This window comes from Octopus sinensis, linkage group LG26 (genome assembly GCF_006345805.1).
Source record: "Octopus sinensis linkage group LG26, ASM634580v1, whole genome shotgun sequence".
In the NCBI taxonomy this organism is placed as follows: domain Eukaryota; kingdom Metazoa; phylum Mollusca; class Cephalopoda; order Octopoda; family Octopodidae; genus Octopus; species Octopus sinensis.
Window position 1 is genome coordinate 19,967,763 of NC_043022.1, and position 17,868 is coordinate 19,985,630.

General features: G+C 39.8%; 1 protein-coding gene across 5 annotated transcripts in view; it reads right to left on the reverse strand.

Annotated features, from left to right (window-relative positions):
- LOC115224765 (segment polarity protein dishevelled homolog DVL-3) overlaps positions 1-17,868 on the reverse strand; it is a 245,450-nt gene that overhangs the window by 83,309 nt on the left and 144,273 nt on the right. For all 5 annotated transcript variants that reach the window (XM_029795670.2, XM_029795671.2, XM_029795669.2 and 2 more), the window contains exon 5: positions 2,541-2,623. In XM_029795670.2, the coding sequence (XP_029651530.1) occupies positions 2,541-2,623 (83 nt within the window). The remainder of the gene's footprint in view (positions 1-2,540; positions 2,624-17,868) is intronic.

Below are 17,868 nucleotides of genomic sequence, written 5' to 3' on the forward strand. Positions count from 1 at the left end.
ATATATATATAATATATATATATTATATATGTATATATACATACATGTATGTGTATATATATATATATATATATATATATATATATATATATATATATATATATATATGTATATATATGTATATATATGTATATATAAAAACGTATACATATTTTGTATGTAAATACTACAAAGATAAATACCCATATTTACTGATGATCTATCTATCTATCTATATATATATATATATATAAAAACATAATAAATAATATTAGGGTAATAAGAATTATAAAAATTATTATTACCAGTGGCCTAGCACAAAAAATTAGTCAATAGACTATATATTATCCACATAAAAATATTATTCACATAATGTACACGATATTTTTATGTGAATGATATATATATATATATATATATTAATAATGCTAAGGAGAAAGGAGATTTTTCCACATCTATAAATTTATTAAACAGTTATTTACAGCATTCTTTTCTGGACCTATATGCATTTCAACTGCATCAACTGCACACAGTCAGATATGCACACTGGTGTCATTGTCAGTACAATAAACCCCAAAATAAACCTAGTGTATCCTGGTTTTAGACTAAGTACAGCCTGCACCTGTGTTTAAGAAGGACATTCAACCATAAAGTTCTGCCTCAGAAAGAACAATCCCACACAGGCCCGCATTGAGAAGCAGACACAAAATGATGATGATGATGATGGGGTTTGCCTCATAGAATCAAATGTAAGAAGGTTATATATATATATATTTTATATATGAGGAGAGAATTCACAAAAAACAAACAAAAGATGAAGACAAGTGGTGCAGACAACAAACAGATGTATTAGTTTAATGCTCAGGAAGTGAAAAAGTCTTTAACATTTCGAGCCTATGCTCTTCCACAGAAAGGAACACAGAAAGAAACAGGGAGAGAAAATAAAGAATGTGTAGCGGCTAGCGATCTATCATGGCGAATGCCGGACAGAGGGGTCACACAGGAGAGCTAGGAAGAAGGGGAGATAATGAAGTAGTAGCGATCCAAAACGAAGGTGCATGTGCGTGTGTATAAGAGAGCATGTATGTGCATGTGGAAGAGGACTGGTCACTTTGACGTGTGTGCATGTGTAGGTGTGTGGATTATGGTGTGGAGCTGGGAAGTGGTCAGTGCTAGTGTGTGCGTGGTGGTGTGATGTGATGTGATGTGGTGTGATATGGGGGAGGCGAGAGTGGAGAGAGCAAGGATATACACACACACACACACATATCATTGCGATTATGAAAAAGTGCCATAAGTCCACAATGTTGCTTTTTCAGAAAATGAAAAAATACTTTCACCATTCTATTTCTTTTCACATTAGTAACAGTTTGAGTTTAGCAATAATATTTTGGGTGCTTAAAATCGTAACTCCATGCATGTATGATATTTTCAGTCAGAAATATTTTTCCAAAACTGTCACATGTGGGACACTTACTACAATTTTGAAAATGCTAAACCGTTGTACTACACTTTGACAATTTTCATCTGAAGCAGCTGGAGATACAATAGTTTGACCAAAAGAACCGACTATTGCATGCAAAGTTTAAATATTGGAAAAAATGCATTTGGCCAAATTTGGACATACGATGGTTTAACATAATAGCAATGATATATATACATATATACACAGTCACACACATGCATCCACACATAGATATACATATATATATATATATATATATATATATACATACACCACACACACACAGCCATATATATGCATGTATCACACATACACACGCACCATAACCACCAATTCTACTATATCTAAATGAATATCTTATTTTGTGTTATTTGTCTTTTTTTCTTTTTCCTGGAAGGAATTCTGAAGAAGAAGAAGAAGAAGAGTATCCCAGTGCTAATTATAATCGCTGGCAATGTACCAGCAGCTCAGACTTTTTGTGAGTGGTAAGGTGCATGAAGGTCCCACAAAAATCTAAAGTCTAATTTTACACCTGAAAATAAGTCTTCATTTATTTACCAGGTGGTGGTGGTGGTAGTGGTGGTGGCAGCAGCAGTAATGGTGGTGATGATAGTGGTAGTGATGGTAATGATTGTGGTGGTAGTAATTATAATGGTACTGCTGGCTGTGGTGGTCGTCGTTATGCTTGTGGTGGTTATATCATCAGTGATGGTTGTGGTTGTTATGGTGGTAGTGGTTGTAGTGATAATGATAGTGCTTGTGGTTGTGGTGGTGATAGTACTGGTGGTGGTAGAGATGAACCACAAGACGAAGTGGAAAAGGAAGCAAAAATCCTACAGAAACAACCACAACTGCAATGCCAATAGTCTAGCAAACATCATGCTTCTCAATCAGTCATCTAGCAGAACCAGGGCTGTGCTCACACATATGTGCACATACAGTGGACCCTTCTGTTTATCAAATCCTTTCACACTAACTTACCCAGGTATCTTCTCACATAAAACGGCAACAACAGAAGCAGCAGCAATGAGAAATGTTTTTAAAAAACAAAAAGTAATAAACAGCGGACAAACATATATAAAAAGAAGAATGTTACCTCTTCGACTACTTAAAATGGATTCTGTTTCTGTACACGTATCGCATGGTTCATTTTCTCTGCCATGGTGTGGAGGGTTAGCACTGCAAGGACAAACAGACATGGAGGAATATATAAAAACATATGTCTTGGATATACAAACAGGAGTTAATTGCACTAAAACATACATACATATAAATAAATAAATATATATAATATATATATATATATATTTCTTTACTGCCCAGAAGGGGCTAAACATAGAGGGGACAAACAAGGACAGACGAAGGGATTGAGTCGATTATATAGCCCCCCAGTGCGAAACTGGTACGTTATTTATCGACCCCGAAAGGATGAAAGGCAAAGTTGACCTCGGCGGAATTTGAACTCAGAACGTAATACATACACACACAAAGCCTGCTCGTGAAATTAACATGCAAGTGGCTGAGCACTCCACAGACATGTGAACCCTTAACATAGTTCTTTGGGAGATTCAGTGTGACACAGAATGTGTCGAGGCTGGCCCTTTGAAATACAGGCGCAATTCATTTTTGTTAGCAATGTGAAGATAAAGTGTCTTGTTCAAGGACACAATGCCTTCACCAGGATCGGAACTCATGACTTTATGATCGTGAACCAAATGCCTTAATCACTAAGCCACGCACCTTCACTCAACATGCGCACACACACACATATATACATATATGTGGTCTTCGGTAGGGTTTGAATTGAAAACATAAGGTATCAGATAAATACTGCTTTTAAATTTTAGCACAAGGCCGGCAAGTTTGGGGAGGGGCTAAGTCAATTACTTTGACCCAAGTGCTCAGCTGGTACTTATTTCATCAATCCTAAAAGGACGGACGGAAAGAAATCGACCATGGTGAAATCTGAACACTCCTGATTACATAAGCTACTTTACCAGAGCCAACCAGGGGTTAAAAAGCAATTTGATGATTTTTTTAAAGCAAAATCATCAGGGAAAATAGAAATAAAAGAGAGTAGGGTGGTGGGCGGGGCTACTTTGTACAAAGTAACACTAGAAAAAGTGAGGGGTCCATTGCTGAGATGAGGTGGTGCAGCATGTACTGAATAACACCAGAGTAGAGTAGGTCCATTGTACAGAAAGATATGGAATGTAACAGAGCAACACCAGAAATTGAATGGGTCCATTGCTGGGGTAGAGGGACATAGTATGTACTGATTAACACCAGAAATAGAGTGAGTCCATTGTTGAGTAGAGGGGGTGGGTGGGAGATTTAAGCGTGTAGTGTACTGCATGACTCCATAAATCTCAGAGTAACAGTGGGAGAGGAGGGTGATAAGATCTTTCAATGTTGATTAGTATTAGATTCCATGGAATGTTATTGCTTCGAAATCAAGAAGACATTGCTAGAATAGCTAAATGCAGCACTACTTCCAAAACTAGGGAGTCTCTATAGCAGTCAAACATCGATTCCGACCAATCTAAAACAAAAGCGTGTTTGATAATGTGGCCGTGGATATATGATGGAGAAAATGACTAAATGAGCACAGATGATGTCTTTTGTAATGAAAATTAATACGTGAATCCTCTTATACCAAGATGTCATGCAAGAAATAGCAGCCAAAACATCCATCAATTCATTCCTTACTTCCTTACGAGCTTAAGAATGGAAATCATTTGAAAATGTAGCACTGGATATATCATATTGGAGAGAAAAAAATGACTGAATGAGCAGAGATGAAAATAATATCTGATTCGTCATATACACAGAGACCTGCAAGAAATAATAGCCAAGACATGTTTCAACCCACTTCCTACAGTTTAACCCTTTAGCATTTAATCCAGCCAAAATATTCTGCCTTTCTTATGCTCAAACTGGCCAGATGTGGCCTCTCAGACAACCCCTACAATATCATTCTAAAACTTGACAAAGTAATCTAAATGCTAAAGGATTAAACCAGCCATATCCAGCCCAAATATTCTACTAGTTTTATGTTCAAACTTGCCGTATCCAGCCTCTTACACCTGCCCTACAATAACATTTTAAAGATAATCAATAACACCACTGAAATCTCCAGGATTAATTCAAACCATTGGGAACAAATAAGGATTAAATTTGACAGAGTAATCTGACTGCTAAAAGGGATAATGCCATTATTTTCTTTCAGTTTGGTCTTTAACCATTTAGCATTTAAACTGGCCATATCAGTCCTAATAATCTACCTGTTTTATGATCAAACTGGCCAAATCCAGTCTCTCACACCAACCCTACAATGTTGCTCTATAAGCAATAACATCATGAAAATATCAGAGCTTTGAGATAATGCAAGATTAATTGAAAACAAAGTGAATAAATAAATAAGTAATACATTTGACTGAATAATCTCAATGCCAAAGGATTAAGCTGGCTCTATCTGGCCCAAATATTCTGCCCGTTTTACCTTCAAACAAGTAAGATCTAGCCTCTCACACACACCCCACAATGTCATTCTAAAAATAAACAATCAAATTATCAAAATCTCAGAACTACAAGATATCCTTTTATTCCTTACGCGTTTCAGCTATGCAGCTGTGGTCATGCTGGAGCACCATCATGGTAATGCATGATTAATTCAAAACAATGTGAATAAATAATAAGCCCTACATTTGACAGAGTAACCTGGATGCTACAGGATTAAACCAGCCATATCCAGCCCAGATATTCTACATGTTTTGTGTTCAAACTGGCTAGATTTGGCCTTCCACACCTATCTGATGATGTCATTCTAAAAATTAACTATCACATCATTGGAATCCCAAAGCTATGAAATAATGCATGGTTAATTCAAAACAATGTGAATAAATAAGCATTACATTTGACAGAGTAATCTGAACGATAAAGGGACAAACGTCCTCTACCATCAACTTAAAAGGCCAGCCTTGAGAACATGCTGTGCCAAACAGAGAGTTTACATGATACCTCATACGTGTTTTCTCTAACAGCCTCAGTTCACCACCAAGCAACCCTTTAGCATTTAAGTTGACCATATTTGGCCCAAATATTCTACCTGTTTTACATTCAAACCGGTCAGATCCAGCCTTTCACACCTACCCTACTATGCCATCCTAAAAATAAAAAAACACCTATTTGTTTACTACCCACAAGGGGCTAAACACAGGGGACAAACAAGGACAGACAAATGGATTAAGTCGATTACATCGACCCCAGTGTGTAACTGGTACTTAATTAAGCTGGCAGAAACGTTAGCACGCCGGGCGAAATGCGTAGCCGTATTTCGTCTGCCATTATGTTCTGAGTTCAAATTCCGCTGAGGTCGACTTTGCCTTTCATCCTTTCGGGGTCGATTAAATAAGTACCAGTTACGCACTAGGGTCGATATAATCGACTCAATCTGTTTGTCTGGCCTTGTTTATTTTCTCTGTGTTTAGCCCCTTGTGGGTAGTAAAGAAATAGGTACTTAATTAATCAACCCCGAAAGGATGAAAGGCAAAGTCGACCTCGGCAGAATTTGAACTCAGAACGTAACGTCAGACGAAATACTGCTAAGCATTTCACCCGGTGTGCTAACGATTCTGCCAGCTCGCCGCCTTCATAAAACTTTATATTCTAAAAATAAAAAACATTCATGTGCATGATTAATTCAAAGCAACATGAATAAATAAGCATTACTTTTTGGCCGAGTACTTTGAATGCTAAAGAGTTAAATGTACTCTACAGGCAATTGGAAGGGTTAGCCTTGTCAACATGCTGTGTCATGCAGATTCTGCTGGTATTACCGGTATCTCTGATCTATGTCCCTTACACTATGATAATACAATGGGTATACCGTTGATGAGAACAGCTGGAAGGCTCATCATTGAAACCAATGCTAAACCCATTTTGACACAAAATAATGTATTTTCTTTAAATTTTTTTTCCTCGTTTATTTTTTTATTTTTTTTTATCCCCATTCATTTTTTATTCCATCTCTGAAATTTATCACCCGCCATTATCACTTCATCATCTACCATTCCACACATGCTGCACCACCACCACCACCACCACCACTGGCGCCCAACCATTGCACTGCCCAGCCACTGTTGTCTTCTTTCCATCTTGGTCTCCAATCCTCTACCATCTCATCTCACATCATTTCGTCTCATTATTTGTTGTGTTATCTGATTTACAACGGAGTATTTACAGCCCAAATTAGGAGGCATCGAAATCCCCCACACACACACAAAATGATCAGATACGCACATACAAACACATAGGCTATGGTACACAAGCACACACCCATACACACAATTACATGCCTACATAAACAGACACACACACACACACACACAAGTGCGCGCTTACAAGCACAAATTTCATGGTATTCATTCAGAATCTATGTGTTTACAGTTCCAAGAGAGGATTACAGTTGTTAATCTGATCAAACAACTGTGATTTGATACAGCTCAATGGGAGTGGAACAGAATTTGTTACAGTACATTACACACACACACACACGTTTACATACACATAAATGCAGACATAGCTGTGTGGTAAGAAAATTTGCTACCCAACCACAAAGGATTTGAGTTCAATCTCACTGTGTGGCACCTTGAACAAGTGTCCTCTAGTATAGCACCAGGCTCACCAAAGCTTTCTGAGTAGATCCCACAGGCAGAAACTAAAAGAAGCCTTGTCATGTATATGTATGTATGTATGTGTGTGTGTATATATATAGTTCAGCAAAATTTAGAATCAGATGAATATGGTACTTAAGTTAAAGGCACCAGAATTTGGTATGATATTATCCATTTAAATCCATATACATGCATATACATATATATATATGTAGTCAGAGTAAGTGACAGAATAATTAAGATTAGATTAGTGCTCCACCATAGTTTAGCAACTATTATATCGGCCTATGCCCCTCAGCCAGGGCTACCTGATGGACAGAAAGACTGTTTCTATGACACCCTACTGCAGACCACATCATTGACGAACGACAGGGACCTTCTCTTTGTGGCTGGTGACTTCAATGGGCATGTTGGACGACGTGCTGGGGGCTTCCATGGCGTACATGGAGGCTACGGTTATGGTTCCGCAACGAGGAGGGAACCAGGCTGCTGGAGTTCTGCGATGCGAATAGTCTTATGATTTGCAACACTAACTTCAGGAAACCGACAAGCCACCTGGTCACCTACCGATCGGGCCGGCATACTAGCCAAATCGACTACATCCTTGCCAGAAAAAGGGAAAGATGGCTGCTTATAAATGCCAAAACCTTCCCAGGTGAAGAATGCACCCCACAACATAGACTGGTAGTTAGTGACTTTAGGATCAGGACAAAGAGGGCGACTAGAGACGACCCACATGGAGAAGAAGGGTCTGGAAGCTAAAGACCCTGCGAATGGACAGAGATTTAGAGATATGTTATTTGAAGCTTAGACGAAATGGAAGGGAGTATAGCTACGCATGGGGTAGAAGACAACTGGACGCTTCTGAGGGACAACCTGCTGAAAGCCGCTGACCAGATCTGTGGCTGGTGCAAAGTCCCCTTAAGACCCAAAATAACGTGGTGGTGGAACAATATTGTTGACAGCACAAACAGGCTATTGACAAAAGACAGGTTGGAAGGCCTGGAAGAACGGTGGTAGCAGGGAAGTGTATCAGTCTGCCAGAAGGGAAGCCAGGAGACAGGTCTATCTAGCCAGAGGGGAGGCAGATAAGGAAAAATTTGCCAATGTCCTGCGTCGTGAGGATGAAAGACTTGAGGTATTTCGTGTTGCAAGACAGTGTGTGAGAGAGAATCGTGACGTGGTAGGAGAGAAATGTGTTCGCATGGAGGATGGTTCACTTGCGTTAAATGAGGATGCAAAGAGAGAAGCTTGGAGACGCCACTATGAAAGGTTGCTGAATGAGGAAAATGAACGGGATAAAGAGAGTCTGCCGAATGTCGACCCAACAGAGGGACCAGCGATCCGAGTTAACAGTTCCTTAGTAGATAAGGCAATTAGAAGCATGAAAACAGGGAAAGCCCAGGCCCATCAGGAATTACTGCAGAGATGCTCAAAATATCTGGTGGTGTCGGCTATAGCTTAGTCACCCGTATAGTTAACCAGGTGATACACGAGGGGGTCATACCCAATGACTGGTGTAGCAGCATAATAGTCAACTGCTACAAAGGTAAGGCGACGCCCTAGACAAATAACTACAGGGGCATCAAGCTGCTGGATCAGGTAATGAAGGTTACGGAGAGGGTTGTAGCCCAACTAATTAGAGAGAGAGTTACCTTAGATGATATGCAGTTTGGGTTCGTGCCAGGGAAAAGTACTACTGATGCTATATTCCTGGTAAGACAGCTGCAGGAGAAATACCTAGCCAAAGATAAGCCCTTGTACCTGGCTTTTGTTGACTTGGAGAAAGCCTTTGACAGGGTCCCCCGTCCCTTATCTGGTGGTCAATGAGGAAACTAGGGATAGAAGAAATGGTGTGAGAGCTGTTCAAGCCATGTACAGAGACGCTGCTAGTAAGGTGAGGGTTGGCAACGAGTACAGTGAAGAATTCCGGGTAGAGGTTGGGGTCCACCAAGGTTCAGTCCTCAGTCCCCTCCTATTATCATAGTCCTCCAGGCAATAACGGAGGAATTCAAGACAGGTTGCCCCTGGGAGCTCCTCTATGCTGATGACCTTGCTCTAATTGCTGAGTCACTATCAGAACTGGAGGAGAAGTTTCAGGTGTGGAAACAAGGATTAGAATCGAAGGCCTTAGAATCAACCTAGCCAAACCAAAGTTCTAATAAGTAGGAAGGTAGATCAATCACAAACGCCTTCAGGTAGATGGCCCTGCTCGATCTGTAAAAAAGGTGTAGGTAGAAACTCTATAAGATGCACCAAGTGTAAGCTATGGACACATAAGAGGTGCAGCAATGTCAAAGGAAGGCTAACTAGGAAAATAGTTTTTGTCTGTGGCAAATGCTCAGGAGCAATAAACACTGGAAATATGCAGAGACCAACTTCTGCCACGTTCCAGGGAGACAAACTAGAAGTAGTTGATAGCTTCCGCTACCTAGGAGACAAGTCAGTAGCGGGGGTGGGTGTGCTGAAAGTGTAACTGCTAGAGTAAGAATAGCCTGGGCAAAGTTTAGAGAGCTCTTACCCCTGCTGGTGACAAAAGGCCTCTCGCTCAGAGTAAAAGGCAGACTGTATGATGCATGTGTACGTACAGCCATGCTACATGGTAGTGAAACATGGGCCGTGACTGCTGAGGATATGCGTAAGCTCGCAAGAAATGAAGCCAGTATGCTCCGATGGATGTGTAATGTCAGTGTTCATAATCGTCAGAGTGTAAGTTCCTTGAGAGAAAAGTTGAACCTAAGAAGCGTCAGTTGTGGCGTGCAAGAGAGACGGCTGCGCTGGTATGGTCATGTGACAAGAAAGGCTGAAGATAGTTGTGTGCAAAAGTGCTACACCCTAGCAGTGGAGGGAACCTGTGGAAGAGGTAGACCCAGGAAAACCTGGGACGAGGTGGTGAAGCACGACCTTCGAACTTTAGGTCTCACTAAGGAAATGTCTAGAGACCGAGACCTATGGAAGTATGCTGTGCATGAGAAGACCCGGCAAGACTAGTCAGGCCATAACCCGTGGCCCCGACCGGGGACGTAGTCAGTCCTGTGCATACCTTCCTTCTTGTGACACTTATGAAGACCTGTTGAGGCAAGTGAAAATCAAATCAAATCAAAACAAATCAAAATAGATGAACATCAGTGGAATTGTATTCTTCGTGGTACCAGTGCCGGTGGCACACAAGAAAACCACCCAAACGTGGCCGTAACCAGTACCGCATCGACTGGCCTCCGTGCTGTGGGCACAACAACACACCATCCGATCGTGGCGTGCAGCCTCATCTGGCACCTGTGCGGTGGCACAATAAAGACACCATCCGAAGACCGGCGACGTAGTCAGTCCACCTGTGCATACCTTCCCTCTTATGACACTTGTGAAGACCTGTTGAGGCAAGTGTGTGACACTTTGAAGACCTGTTGAGGCAGAGGCAAGTGTGTGACACTTGTGGAGACCTGTTGAGGCAAGTGTGTGACCCTTGTGAAGACCTGTTGAGGCAAGTAAAAATCAAACAAACCAAATCAAAATAGATGAATATCAATGGAATTTGTATCTTTGTGGTTCCAGTACGGTGGCACACAAGAAAACCATCCGACGTGGCCGTCGACTGGCCTCCATGCTGTGGGCACAACAAACACCATCTGATCGTGGCCGTTCGCCAGCCTCACCTGGCACCTGTGTCGGTGGCACATAAAAACACCACCACCATCAAAGACCCGGCGACGTAGTCAGTCCACCTGTGCTTACCTTCCCTCTTATGACACTTGTGAAGACCTGTTGAGGCAGAGGCAAGTGTGTGACACTTTGTGAAGACCGTTGAGGCAGAGGCAAGTGTGTGACACTTGTGGAGACCTGTTGAGGCAAGTGTGTGACACGCGTGACACTTGTGAAGACCTGTTGAGGCAAGTGAAATCAAACCAAATCAAAATAGATGAACATCAATGGAATTTGTATCTTTGTGGTTCCAGTACCGGTGGCACACAAGAAAACCATCCGATCGTGGCCGTTCGCCAGCCACATCTGGCACCTGTGTCGGTGGCACATAAAGACACCATCCGAAGACCCGGCGACATAGACAGTCCACCTATGCATACCTTCCTTCTTGTGACACTTGTGAAGACCTGTTGAGGCAAGTGAAAATCAAAAATCAAATCAAATCAAATCAAATCAAATCAAACAAATCAAAATAGATGAACATAAATGGAATTTGTATCTTTGTGGTACCAGTGCCGGTGGCACACAAGAAAATCATCCGAACGTGGCCGTAGCCAGTACTGCATAGACTGGCCTCCGTGCTTTGGGGACGTAACAAACACCATCCGATCGTGGCCGTCCGCCAGCCTCATCTGGCACCTGTGTCGGTGGCACATAAAAACACCATCCGAGCGTGGCCGTCTGCCAGCCTCGTCTGGCACCTGTGTCGGTGGCACATAAAAACACCATCCGAGCGTGGCCAGCCCTCGTCTGGCACTGTGTCGGTGGCACATAAAAACACCATCCGAGCGTGGCCGTTCGCCAGCCTCGTCTGGCACCTGTGTCGGTGGCACATAAAATCACCCACTACACTCTCGGAGTGGTTGGCGTTAGGAAGGGCATCCAGCTGTAGAAACACTGCCAGATCTGACTGGCCTGGTGCAGCCTTCGGGCTCCCCAGACCCCAGTTGAACCGTCCAACCCATGCTAGCATGGAAAACGGACGCTAAATGATGATGATGATGATGATGATGATGATAAAACGGTAAGATAACAAAAGAAAGAAAGAGACCTCAATATTATGTAAATAGAGGAAATTTATCTATACAATATGTTACATTACTCGGTAGTCAAGATAAAACTCTGAGTTTCAGATGCCGAAGTGGAAATCCACAACACATCTCTTCGGTTATTGGCTATTGAAAACGTTATGAAAAAAATACCGTTAAAAATGAAGGGAAATTACTCTGTTATAACTCTGCTTTGCCTGCGTACTTATACATCGCTCGCATTTTCGTCATAAAAAATTATATAAAAAATACATAAAAATATATAAAAATATATAAAAATATATAAAATCTTCTTGGGACATAACACAGAAAGCATGTTCTATCCGTTTTCTTTAGGGGACCAAAAACGTAACAGAAATTTAGTCACATGTGGGCATGATCCGAAAAGCTCTGTCCTTGTATTTAGACATGTGGTAGGGTCTAAGCTGCTTTTCCAGATAAGCCATCTCTCCATGTCGCATAAACCGCACCTTCCGCTGCCGTTAGTGTAGGGCTTACATCTGGCCAAAATCTTCCATTGTATGTTATAATCGACACCTTTATCTCTTAAAGACCAAATATGATTGGATAATTGTGTTGCTTTTCTTTTGTTCCAGTGCCTAAAGCTCAAAGTGTGGTTATTGAACCTGGCCTTGAAATTACCCTCTGTCAGGCCCACGTATTTCTTCGTCGAAACGGTGTCTTTAGTGGTTATAGAGTTTACGGTAGCTTCATATATGATGGTCTTGGACATGCAAGCTCCATTTAGCGGGCACAATTCTTTTTCCTGCATGAACAGCTGTTTTCTTCTTGTGTTTTTTGTATGTTATGATTGATTATGTTTTTAAAATTGGTAGTTGAACTAAAACTAATTTTTAAATTGTGTCTATTGAAGAGTTTCCTATAAGCATGGTTAACTGGAAAATGTCTATCTATCAGTGCTAGGAAATATTTACCTATATTGAAGGCCAGATGACCTTCCTATTTCTATTATTCCTTTTCCTTACTGTTGGGCTGGTAATAGGTGTATATTTTATTTTTTCGCTAAAACCACTATCTTTTAAAGCTTTATTATAAACTGGGGCAACGCTATTGAAGATGTCCTCATTAGATGAGAGGCTAGAAATCCTCTTACTAATATTTTTAACTAAATTTTTGAATACTATAGGGGGATGGCATGAACCTACATTAATATAACTTAGTCTATCATTGGGCTTCCTATAAGGCTTATAAATATTATTATTAAGATCTAAGGAAACGTCTAAGAAATTGACAACCGTCAGGTTAGTGTCTATAGTTTACTAAGTCAAAGTGTTTCATTAACTGGATAATATCCTTCCTAAAACGATCTTGTGCTGGTCCATTTGTATTAGCTGTTAAGGTGAGGGCATCATCTTTGTAGATGGCGAAATGTACGTTAGGGAATGTCTTACCGAAGGTATCTAGGAGAAAGAGTCCAATTAGATCACAGATGCCTGCCCCATCATATGAACCCATGCTCACATCGAAAGCGCCCTCCGTGTCGGTGTTTTTTACCCACTTTGCATTCTCACTGAAAAGTAATGTCTTTCTAGCATGGAAGATTGACGGGGACGTAAACACACCAGTATCAGTTGTCAAGCAATGCTAGGGGGACAAACACACACACAGACATACATATATACATATATACGACAGGCTTCTTTCAGTTTCCATCTACCAAATCCACTCACAAGGCATGGTCGGCCCGGGGCTATAGCAGAAGACTCTTGCCCAAGATGCCACGCAGTGGGACTGAACCCAGAACCATGTGGTTGGTTAGCAAGCTACTTACCACACAGCCACTCCTGCGCCTATATATATATACATATAATATATATATATATATATATATCATCATCATCATCATTGTTTAATGTCCACTTTCCATGCTGGTGGACAGTTTGACAGGAGCTGGCTAGGCAGAAGACAACACCAGACTTTTGTTTCTGTTTTGACATGGTTTTTACAGCTGGGTGCCCTTCCTAAGGCCAATCACTCAACAGAGTGGAATATATATATATATAAAAGCACCCATTACACTTTGTAAAGTAGTTGGCATTAGCAGTTGGCCATAGAAACCATGCCAAAACAGACAATTAGAGCCCCGTGCAGCACTCCAGCTCGCCAGCTCCTGTTAAATCATCCAACCCATGCCAACATGGAATACAGATGTTAAATGATGATGATGATTATGATATATATAGTCCCAAAAACTATATATTAGTCATACGAAATAGTATATATTTAAACACATGAGGAATCCACTCATAGGAATTCAACACACTAGAAAGAACAGCTAGGTTCTATAACCACAAAAATTAGGGATAAAATTTGACAGGAGCAAAATGAAAAATAAAAACATTTTACCATCTAATTAATTTTAATTAATTTCTATTTCATTTTAATATGATTATAAATATATATACACACACACACATGTGAAAACATGTCTGGCCATGAGGAAATATTACCTTACCTGGAAATTGGTAAGGAGTGTTGAGAATCAATGAGAGGAATGAGATTCGGCTGTAGAAAATCTACCTCAACAAAATTCCAATATGCTTAATACACTAATGATTGATTGATTGATTGATTGATTCTAGTTTCAGCTTATGAGCTGTGGCCATGCTGGGGCACCGCCAAAATCTTTTTTTTTTTTTTGGTCCTGATTATATTCTGCAGAAATTAGGGTGCATCTAAAATGCCCATACATCTTTTGTACCATGCAATACAGTAATTACTTCGATGGTACACAACACACACAAACACACACGTCATCCACTATAGCCAAATCCACAACAAATCACACAACCTGATTGCATTTAATAAGAAAAGAACAAGTTAGATACAATTCAGTTCTCTGTGTTGTTCTTAAACGGCTGGGATGGTCACAGCTGAAATACCTCTGATCATAGGTTTGCTTGTGCAAAGTTGCCTTGAGGTTAAACTTCAATGCCTGACTATTACACACACAGCCCATACATCTTACACACACACTGACACACCATACATCTTACACTCACATACAATACATCTTACACACATACTCACACCATATATCTTACACATGCACCATATCTCTCTCTCACACACACACGTGCATCTGATCCACAAATCTGACTGTTTGATAGATCCACAATGTTGTAGAGGCTGCTATGCATAGCTCTGCAAGGGATCACACTGAAGCCAGATCCAGTGCCAGCCCAAACCATGATGCATCACATGTGGAAGATCTTGACATGAAGGATAGCTCTGCTGCAGATCACACAAGATGCACCTCCTAATAGACAACTGACAACTAACATCAATCATTATCATCATTAGCATCATCATCATCATGATCAGTAGCAGCAGTAAATATACAAATAAATACGTAGATAAATGTATAGCTCTCAGGTCAACTAGTATATTGCAGAAGCACACAGATACACAAATATATACACAGACACACACTCTCTCTCAAATGAAGAGGTTTTCAGAGATGACGAGTAGGAAATGGGAAGTTATTTTAATATATTTTTTTTTTTCTACTGGTGAAGCTGTAAACATCTGACTTGTTGCTTTGAACTTTATTTATTAATCAAATTGCTTCACACTCTGTGTGTGAGTCTGTGCAGGCATATGTGTGTGTGTGTGTGTATGTGTTATCAGTTCCAGGATGAATTTAGTCGCAACCAAAATGAAGGACCTGAAGCAGTTTAGTGCTACATTGAGATATTACTTGGATGAAAATACTTCTGCAATATTTCAGTGAATTATTATTATTACTATTATATATATATATATATATATATATATATTATATATATATATATATATAATATATATATATATATATATATATATATATATATATATATCTACATATATAATATTATTATTTGAGAGAAAATTAATCCTAACTTACAGGGAAAAAATTCAATTTAGAAATACTAAATCAAATTTCACACAATATAATATATATATATATATATATATATATATATATATATATATATATATATATATGATGGATTCTCTCGTCATGAATGACAAATGAGGGTTTAGTAGAATAAAGTAGTAACCATGTTCTAAGGACACGAATGTGTCTCTTGAGGCCTGCTGATGCCTTGCAAACCTTTTGGCCCATGGAACAAGTCGAGGACTCAGTTTGCTTGAGTGCTTGTTAACCATTTACTATGTCTTTTCTTGAGTGGACGGCAGGGCCTGCTTTGCTTCATGCCACAAAACCACAATGACAGGCAAAGTTCCCATTTAGAGGAGCAGCGTTTTGCCAGAGTGCCTTCATGCTTGTACATGATGCTGGAGTCAACTTTGCTGAAATCTTTGAGATGAGGGGAAGCAGGACTGGTACCAGGTCCTGCGTTCTAATGTCTTGTTTACCCAGGGACAACATTTGCTTAATTAAGTATTGCAATGTTAATAATTTGGTGTAGAACTCACTCAATATACATATGCTCCAGAACAAAGTGTTAGTTGAGTACTGGGTGGTAATAAGAAATTGAGAGGACAAAATTTTAGGCCTTTTGCCTATAATAGAAAGGATTATTATTATTATTATTATAGTCTCTCTGCCATACTTTCCTATCCTTTAATATAATAGCCTCACTTAGTTGAGGGGGCTTTGTCTTGCGGGTCCTTGGTGACCTCACCAGTGTTAGTTCCACACAAAAAGGGACCAAATATACTGTGAAGTAGTTGATATCAGGGGAGGCATCCAGCTGTAAATGCCATGCTAAAACAGACACTGGAGCTCAGTGCAGCCCTCTGGCTTGTCAGCTCATGTCAAACCTTAGTGTCCAACCCATGCCAGCATGGGAAAAGAGATGTTTGATGATGATGATGATGATGATGATGATGATAATTTCATTTAAAGTCTATATTCAATTTATTTTCTCTGAGCTGTTATTCAAGTAATTTCCTACAGAACAAATAGAAATAGCAAACAGAGAAAAGAAAAAAGAAGACCATCAAATTGCTTTTGCTGTTATTACTATTATTATTATTATATTATTATTATTTTCTCACTTCTGTGTACCTCTGTAACCTTAACTATAATTTCTTGATGAAACAAGCCGGTCTCAAATTCTAATATATTTTTTTCTTACTTATTTGAGTAAAGATCTTTTTATTCTATTCTAACTAATAAAAATTTGGCAAAAACAAAAATTTAAGAACGAACTAGTAATTTCATTTTGCCGAACTTCTTTCATACATTTTTTTAATTTCTTTTTATATTTCTTATTTTATCTATTTTTGCCAAACATTCTTTACTAACCAAATCTTTAAACAGAATTTTTAATTTCAACCATTACTTATTCAGTTAACAGTTCTATATTTCTATTCAAAACAATCTGGTATATTTACTTTGTGATACTCTCATCACTACTTCAGCAACCATAATGAAGTCTAATGAGGTTATAATAAGACTGAAACAAGTCCAGTGTTTTTCTCCCTTACTTGCTGAAAAAATTCAATGGGTCAATGAAATATACAGGGTATGGATAAGTTTTATTTGTGAAATACAGTAGTTTTGAATTTGCTACAGAAAGCAGTAAATGGTTGTAGTTGTGAGTGGGGTGCTGGGTGCTAGAAATGTGGCCCAGGTGCCAAGGGGGCAACAGCCTGAAAATGTTTGAGAACCTCTTCTCTAGTTCACCTCAGCTAGTAAAAATGAGTAGTATCTGCATTTCAAGGGGCCAGCCTTGTCACATTCTGTGTCATGCTGAATCTCCCAAAGAACTACATTAAGCAGGAGTGGCTGTGTGGTAAGTAGCTTGCTAACCAACCACATGGTTCCGGGTTCAGTCCCACTGCGTGGCATCTTGGGCAAGTGTCTTCTGCTATAGCCCCGGGCCGACCAATGCCTTGTGAGTGGATTTGGTAGATAGAAACTGAAAGATGCCTGTCGTATATATATGTATATATATATGTGTGTGTGTGTGTGTTTGTGTGTCTGTGTTTGTCCCCCTAGCATTGCTTGACAACCGATGCTGGTGTG